This window comes from Malania oleifera, chromosome 7 (genome assembly GCF_029873635.1).
Source record: "Malania oleifera isolate guangnan ecotype guangnan chromosome 7, ASM2987363v1, whole genome shotgun sequence".
Lineage (NCBI taxonomy): Eukaryota > Viridiplantae > Streptophyta > Magnoliopsida > Santalales > Ximeniaceae > Malania > Malania oleifera.
Window position 1 is genome coordinate 30,134,757 of NC_080423.1, and position 14,106 is coordinate 30,148,862.

The 14,106-nt window shown below is 34.9% G+C and overlaps 1 protein-coding gene across 5 annotated transcripts in view; it reads right to left on the bottom strand.

The window, feature by feature from the left end:
• Window positions 1-2,512: 2,512 nt before the first annotated feature.
• LOC131160225 (uncharacterized) overlaps window positions 2,513-14,106 on the bottom strand; it is a 75,232-nt gene continuing 63,638 nt past the window's right edge. For 2 of the 5 annotated variants that reach the window (XR_009137962.1, XR_009137963.1), the window contains exons 8-10: window positions 3,626-3,847; window positions 3,071-3,326; window positions 2,513-2,887 (exon numbers count right to left, since the gene is read on the bottom strand). Coding sequence is in view for 2 of the 5 variants with exons in the window: in XM_058115658.1 (XP_057971641.1) it covers window positions 3,756-3,847 (92 nt within the window). In the remaining 3 variants the exon portion in view is untranslated. Of the gene's footprint in view, window positions 3,327-3,446; window positions 3,848-14,106 lie in introns of those variants that run through there. The other 3 variants (XM_058115658.1, XM_058115657.1, XR_009137961.1) reach the window with 2 other exon arrangements.

The following is a 14,106-nucleotide window of genomic DNA, read 5'->3' on the forward strand; positions in this document are numbered from 1 at the left end:
ACTCTGAACTACCGAGGAACTTGAAAACACCACCAAGCCACAACCCACGTGAAACTCATTGGAAAAAAAAAATACATTGGTTTGGAGTTGAAGGCGAGCTGATTTTTAATATGTTTGCTGCATCTCTTCCTCGGCTTTCCTGCACTTCTAACTCTTTTCAAGTGAAATTCTTAGAAGCACTAGTATGGAAACCTCTTCTATTAAGAACTAGGTTGGGATTTAGACTCCTAGGAGTAAGATTTCCCACCTCATCCGTTTTGAGAACCCAAAGGTTTATCATTTCTCAAAAAAATAAATAAATAAATAAAATTCTCAAATTTAGCGCATCGCATTTCGTGAATTTTGATACGGAGGAATTTTTTTAAGATCTAAATAAACTCATATGCTAGGGGGTAAAGGTAAATGAGTAAAATTATCACTTTGCCCTAATTATAGAATCAGTCAATGTCAAATATGCATCTAGATATTAATTAAATTAACTATTAATCATATCATATGTGCATTCTTGCAGGAGGTCAATATCCATGGTGTGTGCTGGGCATAGAGACATGGTGAGATCTCTCTGTCAATCTCGGTCTTGGGATGTTCTAGAGAGTTTTGGCTTGGTGGCCTCAAGTCAAGATTCACGAAGTGGATTTTACCCATTACCTTTTCTTAAGTTGCTCAAGTATCCGCATGTCAATAGTAACACATGTTTCATGCCTTTCTATTCATTTGAACCATTTTTCTTTTAATTAATTGATATGTGATGCATTAATCTATTATTGGATGATAACATCTTATAACATTTTGTCTCCCCTCTATAAATATGCCCTAATTTTTCTTTATGAGGGGGACTCTTTTTTGGGCTTTGGAGACTGGAACCAGCTCTCTGTCTCTCTCAATCGCCCTCGACTTTGGATTCCTACAAGTTTAGGGAATCCCTACAGCCATAAGAATTTCTTCACCCGCCGCAATTTGTGCTTGTGCTTCTTGGGAAATGCCTGACTCTCCTCTCTAGGCCCTCTCCGTAACATCCATTCTTGTGCACAAAAAATCTCTCCTTCCTTCTTAAGAACCACCTCCACACCAAGCTTCATCATATTTTGATTCATTTAGAAACTTTCTCATATGACACTAAAAAAGACAAGAATGAATCCCAATCTTCTTCTTCTTCTTCTTCTTCTCAAAATAAAGCTTTTAATTTAATAGAATATTTTTTTCTTAATATGCTTGTGTAGCTTTCATAAATGCTAATTCTCTATTGGGCACAATTTCCAAATGTTTGATCATTAACACCTAAAATAGTACCAACTCTTTTCAGAGCCACACAATTCCCTTCTTCTTCATGTTGCTTATATGCAAAACCAAGAAAAAGAATGAAGTTTTAAAACTTGACACTCCAATTATACCAAGCAATTGCATCATGTATTTGTTTGTCTTATATGTGTAATCTATCATAGACACTGGGGTGACTAATTAATATAATTAAAGATGGATGCACGAAGAAAAATGAGTCAAAAGTAAACCCCCCATGACCAAGCTCCTCATTCTTCAATCATCATTCAACCAAATGAGCCCTCTTTTATGCTCTTAGCTTTTGCATTGCACATTATTCCTGAAGCAAGAATTTAACATGTCAACCCTAAACCTTAATCCTAAACCCTAAACCCAAAGTCATTTCTTTTATGCGCAACATAAAACAGCACATTTGCAAAACAACAGCATTTGAAGGTTCGTGATTATGTGATACTCATGTGATACATCCTTTTTTCTCCACCTTCCATGATTATGTGATACATCTTTTTTTCTCCACCTTCATAGATCCATAAATCCTTTTTTACATTTCCCAAACTTCAAAAGGAGAATTTAGGAGATAAGACAGATGGTGATCTCTTTTCAAGATTTTTTTCCAATAGTTGTTGCATATCCTCATCTCAAAGCTACATCAACATGATCAAGGAGCTCTTCTCAATCTAAAGACTTTTTTTTTTTTTTTTCGTAAGCAACAAAAGCAAAATTATGCCCCCATGGTGTCCCCCACATAGCCAATGAGCAATATGAGATCAGAGCTAGAATAATAATGAAGGTTCTAGTAAAATAAAAAGTTAACGACTATCAACATAATTAAGAAAAAATTAAATTCTTTAAAAAATTAGGCAACCCATCAAGTCACTAAAATTAGCTTAGTAAAATGATTTGAACATGGAAAGTGTTGTCCAAATTTTCTTAAACCATCTCTTGATCAATTTAAGTCATTCACAATATATATTTAACTGAAGGCATTTCCAATTATCCAATGCTCAACATTCCATTTCAACATAAGAGATCTTATGGCAAGAACATTGGACAGTCGTATTCAGTTTTATTTAAGCACAGGTAAGAGAGTTTATTTGTCATCCTCTCCTTCACAATCTTTTGGCCAAATGTGCTTGCTTCAGGCCTATTGTTTCCTAATCATCATCATCATAATAATAATAATAATAATGGCTAAATCTAAGAAATTTGTAACTTTTCAAGGACTCAAAAGAAATAAAAATGGAAACTTCTTGTTATGCTATAAATTACGAATGTACAATAACTAATCCAGAGAGTTTATTTGTCATCCTCTCATTCAGAGTCTTTTGGGCCAAATGTGCTTGTTTCATGTCTATTGTTCCCTAATAATTAGGGGCATGGATAAAATTAAAAAAAAAATACATGCCCAAGCACGAATTAATTAATGCATGAGGAAATTAAAATGGAAGGAGAAAATAACTTAAATGGCATCAATATATAGGGCTTGATATTTCAAAGACACTTGCTATTTCTTCAATGTTGCTTGTCCTAAAAAGATCAAAGAGGGCTTCATGATCCAAATTCCAAATCTTCATCAACCATCACAAGAAAGCGAGTCCTTTCCATTTTCCTGTGCACGGCACAGGGCATTAAGGACAAAAACAAAATTTTAAAATAACCAACAGTGGGAAATTGACAGGGCATTGGGCACCATTTTTCACTTCAAATTCCAAAAATATTTGGAGCACATGTCGTAAAACATGGGGCGCGCCCTATTTTCTCTTTCTTTTTTCTTCGGATACCTGAAACTAACCTTGAAAGTCTTTCTGACCCTTCCCAGCAGCACCAAACTGGGAAAAATTGACCAGGCCCTACATTTTAGGTCGGTCAAAAAAAATATAGCCCCTCATAAAAAATCAAATCCAAAACCCCCTATTGCAATACAAAGAGACTTGCAACTTGCTTGCTCATGTCTGCCAAAGCCAACCCATTGTTGATAGTTGTAAGATCAATCTTTAATTATGTGTCATGAGATTGTGTTCTCTTTGCCAGAGAGACTATGTTAGAACCTAACAGAGGAAAAAATTGAAAACACAAGCTTTTTATCAATATATATTTATCAGAATAACAAGCCAATATCAAATGTAAACAATCTCAATGGTTTAGTTTTTTTCCTTGTCAGAAAGAAGTAAACAATCTCAATGATTATTAATATGAAAATTGTGAAATGTAAATCCTATGAGGAACCATCCACACCTCTGCAACATAATTGTACAATATAAATACTGAATAATCTACAATGAGCAACTGCAGGGTGGCCAGCATTAGCTAGCTAAGCATCACAAACAAATGCAAGCAATCAACAAACCTCAATATCAACGCGCTCAAATCAAGCTCCAAAATTTTGAAAGAGGGTAACACCACAAGATCCATCATCTCAGTTTCATGGAGGAACTGTATATAATGCTCAAAACTATAATGTTGGGCAACTGAAACGCTCACATAAAATCATAATCATCAACATCATCATATGCAGTGACCATCAAATCATCATCAGGCTTGTCAAGGTGGAGCTGTTTCTTCTTTGCAGCTGGGGACAAAAACCACAGAGCAATTATTGCCCTCATGTTCAACTAAATTACAAGTACTGGTGCAGTTAAATGAAGAAGCAAAAAAATGTAAGCATGTCAAATTCCTAGAGAGAGAGAGAGAGAGAGAGAGAGCGAGCGAATGCTTGGATACCTCATGGTGATGAATATATAAAATTCAGCACAAGACCATTGTATATCATTATAAAAGAAAAAAAAATGAAAAAGGAAGATTGAAAAAAAAAAAAGTCCTGTATTTCAATAGTAATACCCAGCACAAGTTCATTCTGCAAAAAATTTTGGGGGGTGGGGGAGGAGAGGGTAGTCAGGGAGTATTTCCTGAATGATCATTAATGGTCAAATTCAAATTTCCAACAAATGAAAATTTTAATACTTCATACAGAATTATGAATACTACATTATTTTCTAAACAAAATTATCCCTATCTCTTGAATATACAATAAAACTTTGTGTACTTAAAGAGAATCAAATAAAAGCACATTTAAAGTATTTTTCAATTGGTATGTATTGTCGCTATGAACAATAAAATTGACTTACGAAAAGTAATAACATGAATAAAATCATAAAAAGAAACACTTCATAAATAACAAAGGTTAAATTTGATTGGGGAAAAAACCCTACTAATAGACCATTAAATAAGCATTAAGTAGCAAAGTAATAATTGAAGTTAACAAATAAGGATTTACATAAATTTTAAACTACAAGAAATACATACACACTATACATCAAAATTATTGAATTTGACCAATAGGTCTCATGTAATACTCAAACTAAGAAGTGAAATATAAATGAAACAATGAAACAACTAATACAAGTAGCATGGATGCAGAAGATTCTATACTCTAGTATAGCAATCAAATAAATTTGTTTAAACATTAATTGTTAAACATTATAACTTCCTTTGGTTGAGTTCGATTACTTAATGACTTATTCATTTGAACATTATTCAGTTTAAGCACAATTAATTTATTACAAATACCATTTAAACATTATAGAGGTCGTGCCTTGGAGCGAAGGCAAGTGCCTCTGCCTCAGTACAGGTGGTCTCGGGTTCGAGACTTGGGAGCGGCCTCTCCAAAAATGGGGGTAAGGCTTGCTGACATCCACTGCTCCCAGACCCCACTCAAAGTGGGTGCCTTATGCACTGGGTACGGCCTTTACCATTTTAACATTATCATAGTATTTTGTAAATCAAAAGAATTAATCGCAGGTGGAGGCAATATACTGGAGCTAAATTTAAGGGAGGGGAAATGGACAATCTCATAATCAATGGCGCACAAACATTTAAACTTATAATTCTTATCTTGGATTAAATCATAAAATTACTGCCATGGGCTGATGACTTTGCAAAGAAAGAAGGGGGCTTGGATGGCAACAAGGCAGATAAAGGTGGGCACTTCGAGATTGGCATGCCCCTCCCCCCAATCTAGTGACCTATTTTAATCCCCAGCCGACATGGCATTTTATGGTAAACAAAATTTGGATAAGCGCACCTTGATTTTTATTTTATTTTTCTGTTCTTTTTGTTCTTGGCCTTTTCAGGGAAAGAGAGGGGGTATCAGTGTATAAAGTCTCTTGAGCATTGAACAGGTTTGCACCGATTTTGCAAGAGAGCTTTGTTTTGGATAGGGTGAAAAAACTAATGAGAGAAAAGAAAATAAAAACTAAATGAAGACAATAAGCCATCTAAAATAAATAGAAATAAAATTATTTTTTAAGCCCCTATACAAAACCCCTCCATTATTAATGGAACTCTTCAAATTATTCAACTCCCTATACCAATTTTTTTTGGGTGGGGGGCAATGTTTTCACCAAATTAATAATTTTAAATTCTTGTTCTCATAAAGTAACCAAAAGAGCCTGCAGGAGTAGAGATTATTAATTTGAAGGAAAGCTAATGTGTCGAAGTGACATTCCTCACGTGATTCCTTTGCTTTTACAGAGAACAACAAACTAAAGATCCTTTGAAGGTGAAGAACCATCATACTGAGCTTGGAAAGGGGAATGGGTCAAATTCATCATTCTTCAGAAAAAAGGATCTTCTGGTTGCAAAGCTTTGAATTTTGTAAATTTTGTTGATAGTCTAGTCTGCACTACAGTTGTGGAACAGTTCACTAATAAATAGTTGGACATACTAATAGTTAGCAAGGGTCTTAGAAGGCCATTGGTATCTAGTTTCTCTTTTCTATTCATTTCTAGTTAGCAATGGATGCTAACCTACTCTTCGTGCCAAAATAATTAGCAACCAAAACAAGCTAAAATCAAATATTTTCAGAAGACTGTTTCTGAACCTTGAACCAGTCAGACCCTAAGAATTTTTTACAGTAAGAATTTTTTATGCAGGATTCTCTAGAAACAGCACGGAACCTTGTGCACTGGGTGTCACATATAAAAAATTGCATTAGCTACAATAAAGTCAATGAATGAGGCACCCAAAAAAACAGTTTTATTGCTTGGTGGCCTTTTCAACTTTTCCACACATCATGGATTTCCATAGAATTTAGATCTTAGATACAATTAAATACCAACATTTATTCAACAGAATAGTACATTTTATGATTTCTTTTTTCTTCCTTTTCTATTGAGGGTTAAGCAAAAAGTACTAATAATGAATAGCCCTAAAAGGTGCCAACCCATGTACAAAAGTAACTCATTTACATGATAAAATAAACCAAATTTAAGATTGACCATGTGCATCCCACCTAGATGAGTCCTCTTTCGCCATTTAATATTTGGCTTTTTATCCATAAAAATATAGCTATGCAATAAATAGCATCATAAAGAATATTTTCATTTCCCTAACTTTTTCCGACTTCCATTTCATGCTAAGCTAAGCATTGGTGTGGTCATTGCCTAAAATTCTTAAAATAATCGATCGACGCCCAAAATTTTAGATTTTTTGTAAAGTTAGAGATGGAGAAGCAAAGAAGAAAAGAAAAGAAGAAGAAAGAAAGAGAAAAATGGAGGCAGCAGTTTCCTAGAGCATTACGTAAAACCAGTGTTTTAAAAGGCATTCTCAAGGCACGCCTCAATGTTTTTTCAGGCAAAAACACCCCCAAGGTGTATTTTAAAATGGGAAACTCCCCATGTGCAAACGCCTTTTGCGGCTGGGCATTCGCTTCAGCCAAGAAAACACGCCTTTCACGCCTCAAAGTTTAAGGCATGCGCATATTGATCCCCCAATCAACCAGTTTTCTAAAATATAAAAGATGTTTTAAAATATAAAATAGCATATTAGGGCACGAATCCCCTTCATTCATGCAGGCTCCAGTCTCTCCTTGATGATGGCAGCCACTCAACGAAGCATCCCCCTCCACAAAGCATCCCACTCAACGAAGCATCTCTTCAACAAAGCTGTGTCAATCTCCTCTGGTGAGACTCCTCTGATGCCATCATCTCTCTTGCAGAGCACTATTTCCAATCTTCTTTCTCCAATTGGCCGACTGGCCTCTTTGAGAATTTCTCTCACCTCATGTCTCAACAATTTCTCTCCCATATGTCAAGTCTCGTCTCTCGTCTAACTGTTCTCCCAGTCTACAGATAAGCTGCTTCCCCAGCCCTTTTTGTACCCCCGTGTCATTTCTATCAAGTGTGCACATGGCTGTCTCATTATAGTCCATGCCATGGGCATGTGGCATGTTTATGCATTTAGACTTCAGAATTTTTTTTTCCATACTATTTTTCAGTTTTAAAAGTCAAACAACAAAATCTGTAATTTATTTCAATAATTTCATATTTATCTTGATATATATAATTTATTTTTATATATTTAAAATAAAAAATTGAATTTCCAAAAGGCTTACACCTCATGTTAGCCTAACAAGGCTTAATCTTGATTTGATGCTAACAAATTAAGGTTACTAAGTATGTTTTCAAGTTAAGCTTCAGGAATCGAGTATCTTACCAAGTGAAGTGATTCTACCTGAAGAGATTTGTTGAAACTTTAAAGCTACAATTCATAAGGAACATGAAGCATATTGAAGAAATGATCAAAGCTTGGACAAATTATTGAAGTTATGACATGAAGACTTAAGAATTGATTTAATTTATCCTTTTCGAGTCTCATGTAAGTACTTCTATTTTCAATATTGCATTTGAAGCTCTTAGGATTTGTTCTAGACTTAGAGACCTGATTTAGTTCATGGAAAATATTTTTATAAGGTCTAAAATATGTTTTCAAAGTTTACAAAAACAAGTTTTGGAATCAAAATGTGAAAAACACTAAGTGGTTTAGTGGTTAGGCGACTGATGTTTATGTATCAGGCAACTGATATGCTACTGCCAATGTTAATAAAAGAACAGAATAGGATCAGGCGACTGAACCCTCGGGATCAGGCGACTGACCTGCTACTGACTATTCTGGTGCGCTATTATGAATAAGTTCAAGCGACTGACCTCATGGATCAGGCGAGTGAAGTCTATGTTTCAAACTTCTAACAGCGCGGATTTTATTTCCAAATTCGAACATTTAAGTTTCCAAACTTGGGGAAAACGGTAAGAAAGTTTCCTACTCTATAAAAAGATTATTTTTTCGCAAATTAGGGTAACCAAACTCACACATACATTTCAAATTTGTGTCATACTCTTTGAACATCTGCTGTGAGCTTTTGCTGAAATCCCAATCTTATATTCTGAATTTTCTTCTTAAATCTTCATTCTACAATCAGAATACTTTAGATTTATTGTGAGCTTCAATCTAATATTGATTATTTAAAGTATATTACGCTTTATCTTGTACAAATTCTGCTCTAACTGAGAGTGATTATCTTGTACGAATTTTTTTTTGCTGTTGTGCAAACTTTGACGGTTCAGGATTTTTGAATCGTTGCCTAGCAAGAGGGTGTTCTCGTTAGAGAGGGGTCTCCACCTACCAATGGAGAGAGGGGTACTTCACCTGTTGAACGAAGTGGTAAAGAAATCCTCACAGCGAGTTGCTTGAGGCAAGGATGTAGGCGGTAAGCCGAACCATGTAAAAACTCTGGTGTTCGCTCTTCTTCCCTATCTCTTTAATTTTGGCACCTTATAATCTGCGTGTATGTTTTAAATTCATTGGGAAATTTTCTGAATGCTGGGATTTGATTGTATTTGTATCAAGTTATCATATTGGATGTTGATTTATGTCATTGGATGAAAAATCAGACAAGTTTTGATATCTGAATTCAGGTGTGATCAGTTGAAGTAAAGTTATTGTAATTGATTGTTTAATTGAAGCATAAGCATCAAGATAACCTAACTTGTATTACTGTATTTGTGCCTTGAGAAATCCTTAATTGTTGCTGAAATTCAGAACTGAATACTGAAATAACTGAAGTTCAAAATTGATTTGTATTTTCAGCTTTCATATATACCTAGGATTGTCGATTGGTATAGTACGTTCGCGGATTAGCATATTGAAATTTATATTGAAGTGAGGTTGTGATTGGCATAAACATAGAAGGTTTAAATTAAATTGAAATTCCTCTAAATAATTTTTAAATACCCAATTCACCCCTCTCTTGGGAATACATCTTTAATTTCAATTGGTATCAGAGCCTAGGTTGTAGCAAATCCTAACAAGTAGCTACACAAAGATTTTTATGGCAAACATAGGTGTATCCCCTTTCGGTGAAGGTCAACCTTCATCTAGACCTCCCATTTTCTGCGGTGTCAACTACACCTTCTGTCAACAACGTATGAGAATATTTTTGCAAAATATGTGCCTTCCAAGACTGTAGATAAAGGTAGTTCCCAAGGATGAAATTGAATTAAATGAAACTCATATGAGACAACTTCAAATAAACTCGAGTGCAATGAATGTTTTGTACTGTGCACCAGATGCTAATGAGTTTAATAGGATCATGGGATGCAAATCTGCAAAGGAAATATGGGACAAATTAGAAGTAACCTATGAAGGAACTATAGATGTTAGGGACAATAGGATTGACATGCTCACCTCACCAGCGAATATGAGGTTTTTAGGATAAACCCAGAGGAGTCCATTATTAGTATGTATACTAGGTTCACTCATATAATTAACTCTCTTAATGAATTAGGAAAGAACTAAACTACATATGAGATGATTAGGAAAATCCTTAGAGGACTTCCTCCTATTTGGGAACCTAAGGCTACTGCCATAATTGAAGGAAAAAACTTGAAGAACACTTCCCTAGATTAACTCATAGGATCACTTCTCACGTATGAGATGGCAATAAATGAAAGAACTACTAGAGTTAGCAAACAAAAGAAATCAATAGCTCTTAAAGCTACTAAGGAAAGTTCAAGTGAGGAAGAGGATAATGAGTTGGACTATGATGACTTAGCACTGTTCACAAGACAACTAGGCAAATTCTTTAAAAGAATAAAAGATTTGCTAGAAAATTCAGAGGAACTAAAACGGAGAAAGGTGAATCAAGCAAGAAAGAAACAAATGTTGAACCCCCAACTTGCTATAACAGTAAAAAGGTCGAACATATAAAGCCTGATTGTCCACAGCTTAAGAAAGATGCTAAGAAGAAGAAAAAAAAAAAACAATGAAAGAAACTAATTGGGATGACTCCAACTCAAGAAGCTCGGAAAGCGATTCAAGTGATCAAGAAGTAGCCAACCTGGCGAAAGATGACGAGGTAAACTCTTATTCGAATTCACCTATAGAATCTAGTGATGAATCTTGTAATGACTCATGTGAGAGCATGCCTTCTTGTAATGAAATACAAGCTGAATTGTTCTCACTACATAAGAGGTTCATTAAAGTGTCCAACATAAACATTACATTAAAAGGACAAAATGAAATGCTAATGAACCAACTAGAGTCATCCAAATCAGCTAAAAAAGAAAATGACTTGATCATTGATGAACTTGAAAGTAAAATCAACCAGATGGCCAAAGAACTAGTAAAGTTAAAAGCAAATTGTAAAGGTATAAAAGATTCAAAAACACTTCATCTTGAAAGTAAAATTGAGGATCAATCTAAAATCATTTACAACTTCACTAGAGAAAAGGAGAACTTTTATACTCTAGTTGGATCACAAAGAATGTTTTTGGATAAGGAAGGCATAGGATTCAATGGGGTTGAAAACAAAAAGAAAAAGAACCTCTACATGGGGTACTTTGTGAAAGTCTCTAAAAATTATGCAAGCACATCCTCTACTAATGCATATGAACACACCATGTGTTTTCTATGTAAGAAAAAGAGACATAAAATTTGAATGTCCATTCAAGAGAGAAAACGTTAAAACCAAAAAGGTATGGAGTCAAAAATGAAACTAAAACAAACCCAAAAGGAACGAAGAAGATTTGGGTAGCAAAATGAACATCTTGAATCCTTTTTTGTAGGTATGTTTAAGGTCCACCCCATCAAAAGAAAAATGGTACTTGGATAGTGGGTGTTCAAGGCATATGACCGGAGATAAGTCCAAGTTCACCTCATTGACACTAAAGGATAGTGAACATGTCACTTTCGGAGATAATGCTAAAGGTAGAATTATCGGCATCGGCAAAGTCAGTAAGGAACCCTCCTTGATAATTGATAATGTTTTATTGGTTGAAGGGTTAAAACATAATCTACTTAGCATTAGTCAACTAAATGATAAGGGTTTTGACATAACATTTAAAAAGGACAAATGCATTGTTGAACATGCTAAAAAGCATGAAATCTTGTTTATTGCAAACCGGGTTGAAAATGTATATTGCATAAACTTTGAAAATCTGATATCTCAAGAAGTTAAATGCTTCACAGCCTTAAATTAAGACAGTTGGCTGTGGCATAGTAGACTAGGATGCTTGTATGGACCTCTTATCCAAATTAGCTAAAAAGAACTTAGTCAAAGGTTTACCTAGCACAAGGTTTATAAAAGACAAGGTTTGTGATGCTTGCCAACTTGGGAAGCAAACCAAGACTAGCTTTAAGAAAAAGCAACAGATCTCCACTGGTAGGCCACTAGAACTAATTTATCTAGACTTGTTTGGCCCAACTAAAACACAAAACCTAGGAGGAAAGCAATACGCTTTTGTTATAGTTGATGACTACTCCAGGTTTACTTGGGCATTATTCTTATCCTCCAAGAATGAAGTGTGTAAAATGCTAACCAATTTGTGTAAGAAGCTTCAAAATGAAAAAGGGTATAGTGTTCTACACATTAGGAGTGATAGAGGTGGAGAACTCAAAAATAGAAATGTTGAAAACTTTTGTGACGAACATGGAATTTCTCACAACTTTTCAACACCACGTACACCTCAACAAAATGAAGTTGTTGAACGGAAGAATAGATCACTTCAAGAAATGGCTATGACTATACTAAATGAGCATAACTTGCCTAAATATTTTTGGGCTGAAGCGGTAAACACCACTTGTTATGTGATGAACAAAGTACCTATTAGGAACAGCCTAGATAAAACCCCATATGAACTTTGGAAGGGCAAAAGACCAAATATCTCTTTCTTCCATGTATTTGGATGTAAGTGCTTTGTCTTCAATGATAAAGGGGACCTAGGTAAATTTGATGTTAAATCAAATGAAGGAGTCTTCCTAGGATATGCAGTAAATAGCAAGGCATTTAGAGTCTATAATAAAAAAAACTCTTTCGGTTGTTGAATCAATTCATGTAACATTTGATGAGGCTAATCCATTTTCTTCTAAACCAACCGATGTTGATGATCTTGAAATTAGAAAGAGTTTAGAAGACCTAGCAATTCATGAAATCAAGGATGAGAGCAACGAAACTAATGTACCATCTAATGATAAATCTCTAGAACAATCTGAATTGCCTAAAGAATGGAAATTCGTGAAGAATCACCCCAAGGACCAAATCATAGGTGAAACATCACGAGAAGTGTCTACTAGATACTCATTAAAGAATCTATGTTATCATTGTGTGTTCCTATCTCAAGAGGAACCTAAGAACATAAATGAAACAATCAATGATGATTCATGGATAGTATCCATGCAAGAGGAACTAAATCAATTTGAAAGGAACAAAATTTGGAAGTTAGTCCCTAGACCCACTGATCATTCAGTAATTGGTACTAAATGGGTCTATAGGAATAAGAAAGATGAAAACAGCATTGTAGTCCATAATAAGGCTAGATTGGTAGCTCAAGATTAAAATCAAGAAGAAGGTATAGATTATGATGAGACCTTTGCTCCCGTAACTAGAATGGAAGCAATTAGAATGCTACTAGCCTATGCATCTCACAAGAACTTCAAACTTTGCCAAATGAATGTGAAAAGTGCATTCTTGAACGGATACATTAATGAAGAAGTATATGTAGCACAACCCCCCTGGTTTTGAGGACTTTCATTTTCCTAGTCATGTATTTAGACTAACAAAAGCCCTATATGGATTAAAACAAGCTCCTAGAGCACGAAAGATTGAGTGGCTTCTTGTTAGAAAATGGCTTCACTAGAGGAAAAATGGATAGTACCTTGTTTATAAAGTCTAAGATCAATGATATGCTCATCATACAAATCTATGTTGTTGATATTATCTTTGGTGCAACAAATGAGGAATTATGCAAGGAATTCGCTACATGCATGCAAGATGAGCAAAGAAAACCCGTAGATGTTAAATACCACCGAAGCATGATAGGAAGCTTGCTTTATTTGACAACTAGTAAACCTGACATTATGTTCAGTGTCTGTATGTGTGATAGATTTCAAGCGGCACCTAAAAAATCTCATCAAATTGTTGTTAAACAAATTTTTGAGATATTTAATAGGTACTAGACTTAGGTTTATGGTATCCTAAAGATACAGCATTTGAGATGACTAGCTATTCGGATGCGGATTATGCCGGATGTAAAATAGACCAGAAAAGTACAAGTGGTATTTGTCACTTCTTAGGACATTCTCTAATATCTTGGTTGTCCAAGAAACAAAAATCTATGGCGTTATCCACTGCTGAAGCTGAATATGTTGCAGCAGGTAGTTGTGCACAAACGCTGTATATGAAACAACAACTCAAGGATTTTAATTTGGAATATTCGGCTGTGCCTATTAAATGTGATAATACCAACGCCATAGATATTTCCGAAAATCCTATATCTCACTCTAGAACAAAGCATATTGATATAAGACATCATTTTCTTAGAGATCATGTGCAAAAGGAAGATATTATTCTTGAATTCGTAAACACAGATAAACAATGGGCAGATATTTTCACAAAACCTCTTCCGGAGGACCGGTTCATCTCAATACAACGAGAATTAGGTTTATTACACTGTAGAAGAGTGATTTAAGAAGGAGAAATTCATTAGAACGAGTGGT